The sequence below is a fragment of the Staurois parvus genome, unplaced genomic scaffold (genome assembly GCF_062004578.1).
Source record: "Staurois parvus isolate SC_StPar_1 unplaced genomic scaffold, SC_StPar_1.0 ptg000244l, whole genome shotgun sequence".
NCBI lineage: Eukaryota > Metazoa > Chordata > Amphibia > Anura > Ranidae > Staurois > Staurois parvus.
The window spans coordinates 8,124,652-8,144,418 of NW_028318040.1; the positions used below are offsets into that span (position 1 = coordinate 8,124,652).

At 39.0% G+C, this 19,767-nt stretch overlaps 1 protein-coding gene across 4 annotated transcripts in view; it reads left to right on the forward strand.

The window, feature by feature from the left end:
* The window catches only part of PPP3CA (protein phosphatase 3 catalytic subunit alpha), a 395,516-nt gene that overhangs the window by 355,894 nt on the left and 19,855 nt on the right, over nucleotides 1–19,767 (forward strand). For all 4 annotated transcript variants that reach the window (XM_089680545.1, XM_089680547.1, XM_089680546.1 and 1 more), the window contains one exon: nucleotides 9,688–9,772. In XM_089680545.1, coding sequence (XP_089536671.1) covers nucleotides 9,688–9,772 — 85 coding nt within the window. The remainder of the gene's footprint in view (nucleotides 1–9,687; nucleotides 9,773–19,767) is intronic.

Here is a 19,767-nt window from a genome sequence, read left to right on the forward strand (position 1 = left end):
ATACATTCTACATGTGTTCCTTGTAAGCTCCAGAGCAGCATTGCCTTAGATGACTTATTCTGCACATTTAGTAATAATAATTCTAATAGAACAATATACATACAGCAAAATCTGAAGTTGTGAGTTCTGGTCCTAGCAAAACAAATAATTTTTTTTTATACAGGATCAATATAGCTCCAAAAGTTTGTGCAGCGCTTTACAACATGTGGGCAGAGAGTATAGTTACAATACAATTCAATACAGGTGAAATCAGACAGCCCTGCTAATTAGAGCTTGCAATCTAAAATGGGAGGTCAAATGATACGAAATGTAATAACTGTGGGGGATGAGCTGATGCATAAAGTGAAAGTACAGTTGATAGGTGGAGGTGAGATGGGCTTCGCTGAAGAGAGAGAGGTTTTCAGGAATTGCTTAAAAATGGAGAGAGTAGGAGATAGCCTGACAGATTAGGGTAGGGAGTTCCATAGGATGGGAGAGGCTCAGGAAAAGTCCTGGAGGCGAGCATGGAAGGAGGTGACAAAGGAGCTAAAGACCAGGAGGTTTTGGGAGGAACTAAGAGAACGATTTGGTTGGTATTTTGAGACTAGGTTAGTGATGTAGCTGAGGGCTGAGTTGTGGCTAGCTTTGTAAGTTATTGTAAGAGTTTTGAATTTAATCCTTTGGGTGAGTGGCAGCCAATGGAGAGATTGGCAGAGAGGGATAGCAGACACTGAACAATTGGTATGGTGGACGAGTCTGGCAGCAGCTTTCATGATGGACTGAAGGGGGATAGCCTATGAAAAGGTAATCTAAGGAGGGGGTTGCAGTAGTCGAGGTGAGAGATGACCAGGGAGTGAAAAGGTGTCATAGGTTAGGAAGGGGCATATTTTCTCAATGTTGCGAAGGTTGAGGCAGCAAGCTTTGGACAGTAATTGGATGTGGGGCCGAAAGGAGAGTTCAGGATTACACCTAGCACCCTGGCATGGGGGGAGGGGTTGATAATTGTATCATTGATCTTGACAGAGAAGTCAAAAGAAGGGACTAGTGAGGGAGGATATATTATGGGTGCGGTTTTGGATACAATGAGTTTGAGGAAGTGTTGTGACATCCAGACTGAAATGTTTGTTAGTAAATTAGTGATGTGTGAGGAGACTGATGCTGTGAGCAGAGAGGTAGAGAGATACATTTGGGTGTCATCAGCATAGAAATTATATTGAAAGCCACGTGAGGTTAACAACTGACTCAGGGAGGAGGTTTAGATCAAGAATAGGAGAGGTCCAAAAACAGAACCTTGGGGAACCCCAACAAAGAAAAGAAGATAAGAGGAAGTGAAATTGTAAGTGACACTGGAGATCCGGAGGGATAGGTAGAATGAGAACCAACAAAGAATACAGTCACAGAGACCAAAGAAGTAAGGGGGTGGTCAGCCATTAGAAACGCAGCTGGAAGGTAGGAGTATAGAATAGTGTTTGTTGGTTTTAGCTGTTAGTAAATCAGTTTTGAAAAGAATCAGACATACGCCTGATATGAAGTCAAAGCAGGACAATCAAAGAGTGCATTTGAAATTACACTTTGGATATTTTTTTGACAGTATGCATATCTTGGCCATGGCTGAGAACACCTCCCTAACCACCCCAAGCCACTGCCCTAAGCACTGTTGAATAATTCTGCCCTATGCGTATAATAGATCTGTGATGTCATATGTATGCACTGACAGCTGAAATCCTAGGCTGCTCTGTACATGTGCTGAATCTCCAAAGGAGATTAACCCCACTGAAAAACGGCAAGACTTACATCACAGGCCTGCTGCTTAAAATCTAATATGGTAGGGTTTTTTTCATCTGTTTTGTGGTCCACTCTAACCTATGTGGAAAAGCCTGCAAAATGAGTGGGATGCTGCAGAACGTTCTAATCTACCTTTAGAATGGATCTACTTTTACAGTAATGTGTAACTTCAAATAAGGTACAGTATAAGGACTATATTGACAGCAAGTATTCATCTTACACATTGAGTTGATTTACTAGTACTCTGTGCAGTTCATGTTCACTTAACTTGGCAAATAAAGTGAAGCTGTGTTGTTTATTTTCAATCCCTGGACACGAGCAAGAGAAATGAAAAGCAAAAATTCGATTTTTTAAAAATATGATTGGATGATTGAAACGAGCATGGCTTCACCTTATTCGATAACAAGCAAGTAAGAATTTGCTGAGTAAACAAAATCTACAGTATATCAGCTCCACTGCACAGCAACACATTTTGAATGTTCAAACATTAGTTTCATCCCATAATTTCACTTTTGACTTCTGAGCTGAATGGGAGAGAAGAGGGTTTAAGATCTAGAGCAGACAGATGTTGGAGCAGCTGTGCATAGTAACCAATCAGACTCTAGCTTCAGCTTGGTCAGTTAAGCTTTGAAAATAAACATAGAAGATGATTGGTTGCTATGCACATCTGCTTCACAATCTGCTTGCCCTAATCTTAGTAAATTCCCCTCAACTTTTTTTTTACCAGTATCAAAACTCTAGAATCCAGGCAGTGCCTATATTTGACCTGAAATGTTGATTTACCAGCTTGAAGTCCAAGACAATGTGGAGGAAGGGGCTCAGTTGTTTTTCCTGTGCTGGTCTCACTTCATAGTCCACTGCAGTCTATAGCCTTAATGCTTTTTGTCTTTGTGGTAGTATACATTAGGCTCATCTGTGTTCAGGAGGCTGCATTTGTTTCTGTTTATTTACCTTATATACAGTATATTAACATATATATATTAACAAAGGTATTTTGACATTTACAGAATGTTGGTTATTAAAAGAAAAGATTACTTCAATTGATCTTCTACCCATATACAGTATAATACAAGCAAACTGACCTGCACGTTGTCATAAAAAATTCAGGAATGGGAGATTAATATATACGGGTAGATCATGTTGTTTGCTATGATTGGCAAAGGAAAGGTTGCAGAACTTTCTAACTACTAATGCCTATGTTTGTAGCTTAACAATGAATGCAGAAACACAGACAATAAGGACTCTTTAACCAATTCAATACCGGGCAATTTTACACCTTCCTGCCCAGGCCAGTTTTCAGGTTTCAGTGCTCTCACACTTTGAATGACAATTGCGCGGTCATACAACACTTTACCCAAACTAAAATTTTATCATTTTCTTCACACAACTAGAGCTTTCTTTTGGTGGTATTAATCACCACTGGGGTTTTTATTTTTTGCTAAATTAACAAAAAAAGACCAAAAATTAAAAAAAAAAAAGTTTTTCTTTGTTTCTGTTATAAAAGTTTGCAAATAAATAATTGTTCTTCATAAATTTAGGCCGAGATGTATTCTGCTACATGTCTTTGGTGAAAATAACCCAAATTAGGATGTATTTTGTAGTTTGCAGGAAAGTTATAGAGTTCACAAACTATGGTATAGATCTGAATATTGATCAATCCTGAAGTACTAACAACCAATCTAATTTCTTGAGGTCCACGAATGTCAGAACAGTACAGATATCCCCCAAATGACCCCTTTTTGCAGAGTAGACAGTCCGACGTACTTCATAAGAGGAATGGCAAGTTTTTTGAAGTTGTATTTTTTTTTTGTCATAATTTTTCGGAAAATGAAAAAATTAAAAAAATTAGTTTCACTATTTTTTTTTTTACATATTGTCACCAGTGCAGTACAGCGTCATCATATAACTGACATGGCGGTGATCAGGGACACTGACTGGTGACAGTATGAAAAAAAATATATATATATATATATATATTTTTATTATTTATTATTAAATATGTTTTTTTTTAAGATTTTTTTTTCATATTTCACTATGACCAAAGTAGTACAATGTTACCATAGTAACATTGTACTACTTTAGGGAAGTGATCAGTATTTTTTTTTTTTTTTTTACACAATTTGCTTATTGCAAAGAATTACTTTGCTATAAGCAAGCATTTACCTGAATGACATCGATTAATTCAGGGGTTTTTTTCTTTTTCTTTTTTTTGTGCTTAGCTGTGATTTGGCCACAGCTAATCACATGGCATGTGCATGTGTTTAGCTGTGACAATTCACAGCTAGACACTAGTATACAATGGATGGCATGAATGAAGCCATCCATTGTATACAACTGTCATGTGACCTGCTGTGATTGGTCACAGAAGGACACATGGTACCGGCAACGGGGCCGATACTCAGATCTGTCATCGGCCGTGTCCGAGGTACACAGCCGGTGACAGATCGTGCCGCTGCGCCGCTCTGCAGGAGCGCAATCTGCGCATGTGCGGGAGGACGCCATATGGCGTCCACCCGGAACGCTGATGACATTTGCCGCCCACCATTCGACCATAGGGCGGGCGGCAAATGGTTAATTGGCAGTCATATGACTGCCAGTGTCTATGTAAGTGGATTTTTTAGTCACCGACCAAATATGAGTGTCAGAAAAGTGTCAGATTTCCTTATATCTATACTTGTTCCAGGTCAGTTACTCACTCAACTTTGAAGTCTTTGGGTCAGTATGACAGCCAAAGAAATAGCATCTCAGAAGTAGAGTTCAGTAAATGCAGCCTCCATTATTTTCTCATAACAGATTCCTTTTGGAGATAGATCTTTAGTTACTGACACAGCAGAAACCCTTTGCAGATTAGTGGAATAATAAACTTTTCAGGGTTATTTTCAATTTTTTTGTAAAATTTCTAAATTTTTAAATAAATTAAAGCATAAAAAGTGCAAAGAAAATACACCATGTAAATCAAATGCATACAGTAAACCCCTTAAAAGAAAACCACAACAACTATTGAAAAATACCTAAGTGACTTCTTGTAAAAGTCTCTAACATAGTGAAACATTATAAAATAAAGTGTCCATCACTGTTGAATTCTTCTCATCCACAATGTGATGTGAACATCACTGAGTAATAAACTACCAACATTTCGCTCACTGACCTTGCCCTGATGTCTGCACAAAAAAGTCACCGGATGTATCTGACCTTCAGTCTGTAAGGTCTAAAATGCTGTGAATGTAGTTAATTCACAGCATTTTAGACCTTGATTATACTTTCAGAGAGCTACCTTCATATTCATCCTCATTTGATCAGTCCTCAGTGTTGCCAACAAAAAGAAAATGTGAACAATATAACATTTTATTTAAAATTGTATAAAATACTTAGAAAGTGGAAAAACAGCATTTAACCACTTCAAGTCCGGACACTTTTACCCCCTTCCTGTCCAGGCCAATTTTCAGCTTTTCAGCGCTGTCACACTTTGAATGACAATTGCGCGGTCATACAACACTTTTTTTTTAACGTACTGTCACCCTAGTAGTACAGTGTCACTATAGTGACACTTTACTACTTGGGGGGGGGGGGGGGGTGATGAAGATTTTTTTTTTTACACTGATTGCTTTTACACCCATAAAGGCTATAACAGCAATTGTTTCTCTTTCTCTCTGGCTGCATTCTTGCAGCCATTGAGAAATACTGTGCGAGCTGTGATTGGTCACAGCTTGTCACATCGTACAAGGCTGTTGTGAATAGCCTTGTACCATGTGATCTTATTCACAGATTTCACAAGTAGTAAGCAATGATGTCAGAAGTGACATCTTGCTTACTACTGTTCATGTGATCACTGATTGGCCAATCAGTGATCACATGGCCGGGACCTCACACAGAGGTCCCGTACAGCAATCGGTGTACCGCTGTGTCCTCCGGACATGTGCTCCCAGGGAGCGTGCACAGGCTAAAATGGCGGGTGCCGTTTTTGAATGGCAACCCGCCCCTGCACTTCCCCCATCCGGCCGTTTATATACATGGGCTGGATGAGAAGTAGTTAAAATCACAATGAATTCAGCCTACCTTATACATTGCACCAATCCAATCACAGCTTTCTCTCCCACATTTGACAGATCCACATCAGTGAGAACTACCAACAGGAAGTTACAACACAGTGTCCAACAGTGGTGCCTCTTACCTTCTTACTGTACTGCAGTGTTTCTCACCCGCTCACTGTAGGTCCATATCACTCTGCAGTGTTGGGTGACAAGCAAGAATGCACAGGCTTCTCCCAAGAAGGGGGAAGAAGGTAGAAGGTTATGCATGCTTGCTTGTCATCCACCAATCTGCTTCCAACTTCAGCTTGTTCAATTAGGATTCTATGTGCTCCAGTTTTAGTAACCCCCCCCCCCCCATGTTTCACTAGCTTTTGTGGTTTTCTTTTAAAAGGTTTGCTGTACACATTTGATTTACATGGGAGAAGATTTACCAATACTGGAACACTCCGAATCTGGTAGAGCTGTGCATGGTAGCCAATCAGCTTCTAACTTCAGCTTGTTCAATTAAGCTTTGACAAAACCTACAAGCTGATTGGTTTCTATGCAGAACTGCACCAGATTTTGCACTCTCCAGTTATTAAATGTATTTAATATTTTGGGATATTGATACATTTTTAGAGCAGCAATTGGTGCACTTTTTCAACTGACAACACAGTTTCTGGTAATATGCTAAAATGTTTGGCATAATAATTTCCTGTAGGGAAAAAGGTCAGACTTGCAAATCCAATGTGTGTGAATAGATCTTCAGTTATTAAAAATATTGCCTGTCCTTGTTGTTTTCAATTTATAGGTCAAATTAGATTGACTATTCAGTCATCAAAACGGTATGATTTTACACATCAAATTTGTGAAAGCTTGCACATTATACGTTAAAACAATTGAAAGACAAAAAACTGAAAGGCTTAACTAAATGCATTTTATTTTTATAACTTTTTTTGTTCTCACAAATGCCTTACATGAAATTAAAATTGTGAGCACAAAGGTCTCTCCTACCTAATAAATACATTATAATGATGTGTTAATTGGTGCAGGTAGTATAATAAAAACAAGTGTTCTTAATATAGTCAGAATCAGTTATGCAGATGTGCTCAACCTGCACATCATTTAATGAGGGTGAATATTATAAGGCAATTAGAATAATAAATGCAGATAGCATTTGTACTAGTTTGGCTTCGAGGGGTCTAGGGACAAAATATTTTTTTTCTTCAGTCTTTAAATGCAAGACCCTAAAAAAAAAAAAAAAAAAAAGCATTTAACACCACTGATCACCAACACACAAGTCTAAATTGGCTATCATATGACACTGAATAAATTCATGTCACTTGAATCAAGTGCTGATTTTGTGACACTGCAGAGACAGGAACTGTTTTTCCTTCTATTATTTATCCTACTGTACTTAGAATACTGCACAGTAGTACAATATACAATTCTGTGTTAATCACCACTATACCATAAAGGGTAAGTTCACCCTTTCATGAAAAATATGTATCCTGGCCACCCCTCTGGAGCCCACTGAACATGCATCGGGGGCTGTGATGCCTCTTGCTACTGATGTATTGGTCTGTACACTGTACATGACAATACACAGCCCTGGAGTGAGTATATATCATAAGTCTTGCTATTACAAGCACTCATTGGCCAGTGTTGCCATGCTTCCTTCCTCTGGGACACTTTACTGGCAAAAGCAGCCTCAGATGTGGTTCTCATTTGTCAGTATGGTCTCATGGTTGTGCTGACCAATGAGCACCTGCCATTGTGAGTGAACTCATAATGATTACACACACACATAGAACAACTAAAATAATATGTACATGATAGTGCTGTATTATAAAACAAACGTGTAGACCATATAATCAGGTTCTGTAAAAGCACAAGTTACACCAAAGCTTCACCATGAGTGAGAAATAGTCTAAATCACATTGAAATTAAACCATTCATCTGCTTGTTTATACACTATATTGCCAAATGTTTTGTGACACTCCTCCAAATCATTAGATTCAGGTGTTCCAATCACCTCCATGGCCACAGGCATATAAAATCAAGCACCTAGGCATGCAGACTGCTTCTACAAACATTTGTGAAAGTATGGGTCACTCATATGAGCTCAGTGAATTCAAGCGTGTGCAATAAGTCCATCCATGAATTTCCTTGCTACTAAATATTTACCATGGGTAACTGTTAGTGGTATTATAACAAAGTAGAAGCAACTGGGAACAAACGGCAACTCAGGCACAAAGTGGTAGGCCACATAAAATGACAGAGCGGGGTCAGCGCATGCCGAAGCACGCAGTGCGCAGAAATCACCAACTGTCTGCAGAGTCAATAGCTAAAGACCTCCAAACTTCCTGTGGCCTTCAGATTAGCACAACAGTGCATAGAGGGCTTCATGGAATGGGTTTCCATGGCCGAGCAGCTTAATCAAACCTTACATAACCAAGTGCAATGCAAAGCATCGGATGCAGTGGTGTAAAGCACACTGCCACTGGACTTTTGAGCAGTGGAGACGTGTTCTCTGGAGTGATGAATCACGCTTCTCTGTCTGGCAATCCGATGGGCGTGTCTGGGTTTGCTGGTTGCCAGGAGAATGGTCCTTGCCTAACTGCACTGTGCCAAGTGTAAAGTTTGGTGGAGGGGGAATTATGGTATGAGGTTGTTTTTCAGGTTTGGGCTTGGCCCCATAGTACCAGTGAAGGGAACTCTTAAGGTGTCAGCATACCAAGACATTTTGGTCAATTTCATACTCCCAACTTTGTGAGAATAGCTTGGGGATGGTCCTTTCTTGTTCCAACATGACTGCGCACCAGTGCACAAAGCAAGGTCCTTAAAGACATGGATGAGCAAGTTTGGGGTGGGGGAACTTTGACTGGTCTGCACCTCAACCCGATAGAATACCTTTGGGATAAATTTGAGTGGAGACTGTGAACCAGGCCTTCTTATTCCGACATTAGTGCCTGACCTCACAAATGCGCTTCTGGAAGAATGGTCAAACATTCCCATAGACACACTCCTAAACCTTGTGGACAGCCTTTCCAGAAGAGTTGAAGTTGTTATAGCTGCAAGGGGTGGGCCAACTCAATACTGAACCCTACGGACTAAGACTGAGATGGCATTAAAGTTAATGTGCGCGTAAAGGCAGGCGTCCCAATACTTTTGGCAATATAGTGTATTTCAGCTCACAGCATGCAGGTAAAATTTATACAAATGTTAGTACAGTAACATATACTGTAACCTAATAAAAAGCAGTAGTTAAAACCAATGAGAGGAATAGCTGTAAAATAGTCCAACAATCCACAGAAATGGAGGGAATTTGTAGTATGTATTGTTTATTTCATTTTCTCAATTATGGGCCTTATATTTTTAATGTACTGTGGATGTTATTGTGTTCCAGTATTCTTTAATACACAATAATATGCATAAGAGGGTGGATGGGGATTTGCACATGGACACTGCTTAAAGTTCTTAAAAAAAAAAAAAAAACTTTCTAGACTGTTGTTCTTTCCAATGCCTTTAAAAAGAGAGATTTTCAGACTGTGTGCATAAAAAAATGGTGTTGACATAACCTGTTATGAATGTGTAGCATGTATATGTATGTGTCTGATCATGTTGCTGAAAAGCAAATTTAGAATCCTTATTCTAAAAATGCCACATTTACTCTTGAATTTTCTGTCAATTTGTTAATTGGGCTGTGTATAGTGATCAGTCATTATCCTTTATATTCCATAATGTTATTAAAATAAAATGTGTAATGTATGTACATATATTGTCTAGACCCAGATTTGTTCTTTTGCACTTACGCATAACTGAATTTGTCAGTAAGACAATGCATGTAGTGTACATTCACATGTTCTTTAGTTTGTGAGATTGACGGTTGTTGTAATTGTGTTAATTACAGGAGCAACAGCTGCAGCTCGTAAGGAAGTAATCAGAAACAAGATTCGAGCTATTGGGAAAATGGCAAGAGTGTTCAGTGTACTGAGGTAAGGAATCTCTACTGTATCCTCTTTTTCATACTTGTCACTCTAAAAAGATAAAACATTTTGTCTCTTTATGTTTACAGCTGTGCAGACTATGTTCCTAAAATACTGATGTGCTTATTCAATAATGCATTGCAAAGTGAGTGGGCATTAATCTGGAGATGAACCTACTTTGCCACTAAAACAGGCTTTCCATGGGAGTTTGGCGTTTGCATGTGTGAATTTGTGCACATTAAGCCAAAAGAGCATTTGGTCAGGTTGGACTAGAAGACCAGGCTTACAGTCAGCATTCCAGTTCTTCCCAAAGGCGTTCATCATAGCTGATTTTAGGGCTTTATGCAAACCACTCATGTACCTCTACACCAAACTTGTGGAATCAAGTCTTCATGGACCTATGTGGACAAGGGCACACAGTCATGCTGGAACAGAAAAGTGTTGCCACATGGTTGAAAATGCACAGTAGTTTAAAATATTTGTATGTTATAAAATTAACAGTACCATACATGAGAAACACCCAAACGTATTATTTTGGTGGGGTTTCCACATAGTTTTGGATATATAGTGTATACGATCTAAAAATGTAAAAATGCATGCCATATCATCAGCCTATTTAAAAATATCTTGTTGTTTACACTGAGATTAAATTGACAACAAGACTAGGCTACTTGGCAGGTGAGTTAGTGGCCTGTCACTGGTACCTGTTTGCTGCACTGTTAGTCCAATCAGAATGGTTTCATACATACCTTTCTAGTTCTGATGTTGCCTTTGGTTATACATGCTGCTTAGCCCTCATCACCCTGAGAACATGACTGGTCAACCCTATTGGGTACAGTAGACACTTTTTGTTTAGACTTCTGTGATATATGAAGCCTTTTGAAAGGAGGATGCATCTGTTACTGATTGCTGCAAGCTCTGGGTCATCTGAAAGTGATATTAAAGGCAATTTTTATTTTTTGTCATACTTACCGGCTCTGTGCAGTTGTTTTGCACAGAGAAGCCTCAATCTTCCTCTTCTTGGGTCCCCTGCCGGCTCTTCTGGCCCCTCCTTCCTGCCTAGCCTAGTACCCCCAGAGCAAGTAGCTTGCTTTGGGGGCACCCAAGCAGGCTCACTCTGGTGCCACTGCTCTGTGTGTTCATTCACACACAGAGGCTCAACTCCGCCCCCTCTCTCTCTTTTCATTGGCTCCCTGGATGTGATTGGCTCCAGCTACAGTCTCAGTCAATGAGAAGGCAGAGTCTTTGGAGAGCCGAGGATCTCGTGCACATCGCTGGATCACGATGGTGCTCAGGTAATTATTGAAGGGGCTGCTGCACACAGAAGGTTTATACCTTCATGCATTGAATGCATGAAGGTAAAAAACCTTGATCTCTTACAACCACTTTAATTTCAGGTATCAAGTTTGCATTACATATGTTTGCAAACACCCACTGTATGTTTCAAGAAATGCTCTGTGGCATAGTTTTCTCATGCTACAATTAAACATTGTAAATAAAATTCAATTAACCTAACTCTTACTCTTTACTTTACTTTGTCTACATCGCTATTAGGTGTGGTAAAGTATGGCTTTATGGTCACCAAAGGTATGACTTTTTTGAAAATAATTTTGGATAATTAGGTAAGTAGGAGTTAATATGAGAGAGCTAGGAAAGTGGGAGTTAATATGAGAGAGGGAGGGATTGCATTCAAACATTGAAAGTGCATACAATCAAGGATTGCTAACAAAGGAATGATCTTTTTATTCTACATACACTGAAGAAGAGTGTCATGTGTGTTGGCTGTTGCATTATTGTTAACCACTTGCCGTCCGCACTATAGCAGATTTACTGCTACATGGCGGATGTTCTGTGCAAAATCACCGGTCTAAAAGTGATTTTGCACTTTTGCAATTGGGGAGCACGTGCCTGCTGCCTGAACGCCACTTCTGCTGTCCAATTAACAGGTGCCGGCCAATGAATGCACGCTGACACCTTTTGATGGCAGATAAGACTAACATAACACAGCTCTGCTTATGTAAACAAGGCAGAGCTGTGTTATGTCAACAGCGATATGCTAGATTTTATTCCAGGAATAAAATCTAGCAGATTGCCTAGTAAAAACAGTGCACAATGCTCACAAAACACTGGCTAGGCACACAACTAACCCTTTGATTGCCCTAGATGTTTAACCCCTTCCCAGCCAGTGTCGGTAATACAGTGACAGTGTATATTTTTAGCACTGATCACTGTATTAGTGTCACTGGTTCCTACTAGTATAAAAAAAATTCCAGTATATATACCGCCATTTGTAGACGTTGTGACTTTTGTGCAAATCAATCAATATACACTTATTGGGATATTATTTTATCAAAAATATGTAGCAGAATACATTTTGTCCTAAATTTATGAAGAAATTTGACTTTTCATTTTTTTTATTGGATATGTTTCATAGCAGAAAGTAAAAAATGTCGTGGTTTTTTTTTTTTTTTTAAATGTCAGTGTTTTTTCATTTATAGCACACACAAAAAAAAACACAGAGGTGATCAATTACCACTAAAAGAAAGCTCTATTTGTGGGGAAAAAAATGACAATAATGTCATTTATGTACAGCATTGCATGACTGCGCAATTGTCAGTTAAAGTAACGTAGCGCCATATCGCAAAAAAAATGGCGCTGTCATGAAGGGGGGTAAATATTCCGGAGGTCAAGTGGTTAGTATCCATCATTTTTATTTGTCATAGTCAAGAGATTATAACCGACCAATCCGGCCAGTTCAGGCAACAATCTCAAGACTGTGAGCAGAGGCTGATAACAGCTCCCAAAGGGAAAGTTGATAGGATATGTTAGAACACTGGAGCTGATGCTGTCATTCTCTCCAAGATAAGTTTTGCAATTAGCAACTGTCTTCTCCTCTTATCTCCTACCCCTCCCCCCCTCTGTAAAATAAACCCGATTGTGCATGCATTGCTGATTTCTATCTTGTACCCAGGGGCACCTTTACAGTCTACATATCTGCACAAGAACAATGATACTAACCTGCAGCCTAGCAGACATCATAGCTTTATAGCTTTGTGAATAGAAACTTCACAGTTGAGGAGGTTTAGCAATTCCCATATGGAAGTAAATGTACGGCTTGGCCTGTTTGGATGTTCTGAATACTTGCCAGCCCTGTGACATGAACTTCATTTTAAATTGAAGTCATTTTACCCTTGCCAAAATTTCTTCCCAAGTTTATGAAGAATATTTGAGAGAAAATAATTCCTTTTCCCTTGTATAAGCAAAAAAAACCTTTTTTTTTTTTAAAGAAAAAAAAAAGTAATTTTCTACAAAATAACACATCACATTCTTCAAAAAGATAAAATATATTACACAAAAGTATTAGAAATTAAACATTTTCAAACTTTGTAGCACAGCACTCATACAAGCAGTGTAAGACTTGTCAGCTGTTTGATATAATTTTCTGTTTACTATATCCATAATTACAATAGCAGTGAAGCTTGTCCCCATCTATATATGTGTTGTCTTTTTTTTTAACAAAGCACTCCTGATTCTTTGAGGACAGTGTCTATCTTGTAAGCAATAACCTGTGCATTTTACTTTGAGGTCATGGGGAGATTATCTGTCACTCTCCTCTGAGCCTCTCTTGCTGTGCTTTCAAGTAATTATTTTAGGTCCTTGGTCTCGCTTGGCATTATATTCCAATTTATTCTGGGAGCGGAGCCAGGAGCAGGCTTCCCATCATCACAGGTGTAAACATAGCTTTCAGCTGCTGCATCCTCCATGCTGTGAATCTAGCCATACATATAAAAACGTACAGCATTGCGTAGAAGTGCCACTCTTTAAAAAAAAAACAACAACAATGTTATTGTAATTAGTCTAATAAAGCTTTGATTTAAGCCCATGTATGTTCTAGGGTTCCACCTGGATGAAATGTTTAATTAGTGCTGTTTTAATTGATTGTATAATAGATCAGTTATGGGCAGTTCTTGCTTGTGGAACATGGTGATTTAAGATCATTAAATGAAGACTGAAAAAAAAGCTTATTATTAAAAGTAAGAAGGTTCATGTAAGGTTAGCTCTTGTTATACAAATTGTCCAAATCAGTCTCCATTTTTTTTCTGTCACTAAAAAATATTCAATCTAATAAACAACCGTTGTGCTACTTCAGTGCCTTTGCTGAATTTGCTGAATTATATATACTAGTAAATGTATGCCAGTTCTTTTTAACAGGAATGGGAAATCATGGCAAAGTAGCAGATGCCTTTAAAAGATTACACAAATACGGTATGATATTGTATATACAATGATCACCATGATGTGGTACAAAGGTAGGTGCCATATTTCTGTCAGGGCAGCACAGTGGCTAAATGGTTAGCACTTCCGCCTGGCAGTACTAGGGTCGTTGGTTCAAATCCCAACCACGACACCACCTGCCTGGAGTTTGCATGTTCTCCATGTGCCTGCGTGGGTTCCCTCTGGGTACTCCAGTTTCCTCCCACACTCCAAAGACATGCTGGTAGGTTAACTGGCTCCTGTCTAAATTGTCCCTAGTATGTATATGTATGAATGTGAGTTAGGGACCTTAGATTGTGCACCCCTTGAGGGTTAGGGACTGATGTGAATGTACAATATATATGTAAAGCGCTGCGTAAATTGATGGCGCTATATAAGTACAAGCTTCCAGTCAAGTGTTCATTTTTGTTACAGTTGCAAGAAAAAGTATGTGAACCCCTTGGGATTACGTAGAGTTTTGCATGAATTGGGCATAAAATGTGCTCTGAACGTCATCTAAGTCACAACAATAGAAGAACATAGTCTGCTGAACATAATACTACACAAACATTAGATGTTGCCATTGTTTAATTGCACATAACATGTAAACATTCACAGTGCAGGGAGGAAAAAGTATGTGAACCTTTGGACTTAATAACTGGTTGACCCTCCTTTGGCAGCAATAACCTCAACCAAACGTTTCCTGTAGTTGCAGATCAGACCTGCACAACGATCTGGAGTAATTTTGGACCACTCCTCTTCAAAAAATTGTTTCAGTGTAGCAATATTCTTGGGATGTCTGGTGTGAATCGCTTTTTTAAGGTCATGCCACAGCATTTCAATCGGGTTGAGGTCAGGACTCTGACTGGGCCACTCCAGAAGGCGTATTCTGTGCTGTTGCAGTCATTGTTTTGTTGAATTACTTGTATGCTTTGGGTCATTGTCCTGTTGCATCGCCCATCCTCTGCGGAGCTTCAGTTGGCGGACAGATGGTCGTACGTTTTCCTGCAAAATGTCTTGATAAACTCTGGAATTCATTTTCCCATCAATGACAACAATCCGCCCAGGCCCTGAGGCAGCAAAGCAGCCCCAAACCATGATGCTCCCTTCGCCATGTTTTACAGTGGGGATGAGGTTTTGATGTTGGTGTGCTGTGCCTTTTTTTCTCCACACATAGTGTTGTGTGTTCTTCCCAAACAACTCAATCTTGGTTTCATCTGTCCACAGTATATTTTGCCAGTAGTGCTGTGGAACATCCAGGTGCTCTTTTGCAAACTTCAAACGTGCTGCAATATTCTTTTTGGACAGCAATGGTTTCCTCCGTGGTGTCCTCCCATGTTCTCCATTCTTGTTTAATGTTTTCCTTTTGTAGATGTGTCAACAAAAATGTTAGCATGTGCCAGAGATTTCTGTAGGTCTTTAGCTGACACTCTGGGATTCTTCTTTACCTCATGCAGCATTTTGCACTGTGCTCTTGCAGTCATTTTAACAGGACGACCTCGCCTAGGGAGAGTAGCAACAGTGCTAAACTTTCTCCATTTGTAGACAGTCTGTCTTACCGTGGACACATGAACATCAAGGCTTTTGGAGATACTTTTGTAACCCTTTCCAGCTTCATGCAAGTCAACAATTCTTGATCGTAGGTCTTCTGAGAGCTCTTTTCTGCGAGGCATGGTTCACATCAGACAGTGCTTCTTGAAACCAGTAAACCCAAAACAGGTGTGTGTTTTTTAAGGGCAGGACAGCTGTCAGCAACACATCCAATATCATCACACTGATTGGAGTCAAGGTTGGCTCACTACTGGCTCCAATTAGCTCTGGAAGAAGTCATTAAGCTAGGGCCTCACATACTTTTTCCTCCCTGCACTGTGAATGTTTACATGTTATGTGCAATTAAACCATGGCAATATCTAATGTTTGTGTAGTATTATGTTCAGCAGACTGTGTTCTTCTATTGTTGTGACTTAGATGACGTTCAGAGCACATTTTATGCCCAATTCATGCAAAACTCCACGTAATCCCAAGGGGTTCACATACTTTTTCTTGCAACTGTATGCATAATCCACAAATGAAGGGAAGTCCTAAGCTTACCAAATGTGGAGATACTGCAGAGTACTGTGTATAAGACACATGTCAAAGCTAAAGGAAAATTATAGATTAGGTTTATTTTATTTACTTTTTCATGTATCTGCTCCCAAGTAAACTAAATGTATGTATAATGTCTTGATTAGACACAAGATATAGCACGTGGTGTCATTGAATCTTATAGCTGCCTAAAATCATTTCAGTAACACAGAAAAGATGTATATAATTGGAGTGTCATTATGGAGGGTAACATTGTCCCTATGCTGCTGTATGAATCATGTATACAGCAGAGGTCTCCAGCAAGCTTGGAGGGTAAGAACAGCAGGATTTTATTTATTACAGGTACTTTGTATAGCTCAATTTACATAGCTCTTTACAATTTTATGTTTTTGTTTCTGATATGTGCTTCTTAAATAGTTTGGAAGATTTTGGAGTTCAGAGTTTGAAGTTTGATGTTGTTGTATAGAGCAGTGTTTACTTGCATACGTGTATAAAGTGCAGCGCTAAATCATATAGTAAAACATTCAAGAGTTTACACATAAGTGCAAACAAAACATAAACATCAGTGAAATGCTAATTAAATAAAGTCCATACGGTGTAAAAAATATAAGTGTTGGTGGAAATCACAAACAATGTGACATATTATAGTCTATACACCTTGTTCCAAATTATTATGCAAATGATATTTTTCTCATTTACCTAAATAATTGATGTAAATAACAGTCAGCATAATTCTCATGTTATCAACTATTAAGAGTACAATTCAAATTTTATTGAACAAACCTCCTAATGATAACATTATTTTTTTTAAACATAAAAAACTTCCAATGCACTGTTCCAAATTATTATGCACTGTAAGTTTCAAAACACTTTATAGGTTGTAAAGAACTGAAAATTGTCATTTTTTGTGTTTGCAGCATATTTACTGAAATCAAAAGCTATTTCAATCAAACTTTTAACAACATTTTAACTTTTTAAACATTTAACAGGTCACGTTACATTGTAACATAGGACCCCTTATTTGATAGGAGCTTCACAAGTCTTGCATCCATTGAACTTGTGAGTTTTTGGACAGTTTCTGCTTGAATTTGTTTGCAAGATGTCAGAATAGCCTCCCAGAGCTGCTGTTTGGATGTAAACTGCCTCCCACCCTCATAGATCTTTTGCTTGAGGATGCTCCAAAGGTTCTCAATAGGATTGAGGTCAGGGAAGGATGGAGGCCACACCATGACTTTCTCTCCTTTTATCCCCATAGCAGCTATTGATGCAGAGGTATTCTTTGCAGTATGAGATGGTGCATTGTCATGCATGAAGATTTTATTACAGAAGGCATAGTTCTTCCTTCTGTACCAGGGAAGAAAGTGGTCAGTCATAAACTCCACATACTTTGCAGAGGTCATCTTTACACCTTCGGGGACCCTAAAGGGGCTGACCAGCTCTGTTCCCATGATTCCAGCCCAAAACATGACTCCACCGCCTTGCTGACGTCGCAGCCTTGTTGGAACAGGGTGGCCGTCCACCAACCATCCACTACTCCATCCATCTGGACCATCCAGGGTTGCACGGCACTCATCAGTGAACAGGACTGTTTGAAAATTAGTCTTCATGTATTTTTCTGCCCAATGCAGCCATTTCTGCTTGTGAGCATTGGTTAGTGGTGGCCCAATAGAAGGTTTATGCACAGTCGCAAGACTCTGGAGGACTCTACACCTTGATGTCTGTGGAACTCCAGAGGCACCAGCAGCTTCAAATATCTGTTTGCTGCTATGTAATGGTATTTAAGCAGTCCAAGGCATTGAACTATTTCACTCTTTTCGGCAGCAGAGAGATCCTTTTTCTTCCCCATATTACTGGAAAATGGTGCTCTGCTTAATAATGTGGAACACCCTCCTTTAGTAGTTTTTCCTTAAATTGGGCTCACCTACCAATCTAATTATCACAGGTGTCCGAGATCGTTTTCAGTGATCAAAAGAGCCCTGAGACACAATGCCATCCATGAGTTAAACTGAAAAACAAAATATTTAATCTTTGTGACACTTAAATAGAATTTGCATAATAATTTGGAACAGGGTGTATACGTGCTAGTGATACTGCAAATTGCAAAACAGCAACGTATCCAGCTCCAATACAGTGCCAGGGGATCCAGTGAACACTCCACCACTACTATGCACTCACTAGAATGCTACTGGTAAAATAGCAATGATCGATGGTCATTATTCACAATCCTGGGTTGGAGATCCTCCTAGAAAGAAAGCTTACCACAAGGAGCCCGAAATAGCGTACATAGTGTAGTATTTTTTTAAAATTAGAAATAAAAATTTCCACGTGGAAACCTAGAGTAAATACACATACCAAAATGGCCACCGCTCAGGATCACGGACATTAGCACGTAGGCTCCACCCAATGCATTTTGTGCGCATGCACATCCTCAGGGGTACGCCCATTTCCAACATCAAGAACAGACACCATTTAAATAGCCTGCAAGGCTATAATTAGCGGGCGCCTTTTTCTCAAAGCCCATAGCTAAAGACTCACTCATTTTATGTATAGGCTGAGCCACAATGCAGGAGTACTCCTGCATAACTCTTGAATGTTTCACTATATGATTTGGTGCTGCACTTTATACACATATGTTACTGTGAGATTTTTTGCCATTGTCTCTCGTGCTAGCTGCTTTTTGCTATATACAACACTCGCCATATATTATTTTGATATTTATACTAGTGTTTACTTGCAGTTATTGATATATTTGTCAGCCTTTGCTTTGTATCACATATTTCTAAACCCAGCATGTCCTGTTCTGCTGTGTCCGAATTTATTTACTTCCCTCATACAAGTTAATGTGGACAAGGACAAAATAATTTCAGATGCAACTTTGGGGAACATCTCAAAAATCTGAAATTCATTACTGATCTAAAAAAAAGTATAGTGGCCATTTTTATATGGCAGAGGAAGCCACGGCACCCATATTATTTGATTCTCTCATGGACAGGAGTTCTTCAACTCCACACATGCTTCAAGATGAAGAGCTAACATAATTTGATTCATCATTACGCTGGATGGGATGGGTTTGTGATGGCTAAGGACGATAGGACTTGTACTTTTCAGTATGAGTGCCATAAAGTGAGAGCAGAAGAAATGATAGAATTTCATTCTTAAATAATGTGAGGGACTAAAGAAGCTTCTTTGTTCAAGCTGCTGAAACAGATTTATTATAATATACAGTATTGTAACCCTAGATTACGTAAAATATCCACAAAACTGGTAGTAGAGAACATACTTATTTAGACAGTGGAGTTGATATACTAAAGACAAATAGACTGCATTTTGCAAGTGCAGTTTCACTTCTTTTCACCAGAGTGTAGTGAATGGGGTGAACTTTCAGTTTTTAAAGAATATCAGGTGCAAGGAAACAAACAGCATTTTTGCTTGCACATGATTAGATTATGGAAATCAGCAGAGCTTCAGTACATTCACTAAGCTATGGGGGTGCAACTTTACTTGCAAAGTGCACAGTCTATTTGTCTTTCTTAAATTAACCCAAAGTGTAGTAACTCATAACAACTAGCCAGAATTCAGCTTTTGTTGCTTTGACTATGGAAATCTTAAATATAATTTGTATGTAATGGTTACTGTATATTGCCCTTCCTCCCTATTCTTACCAC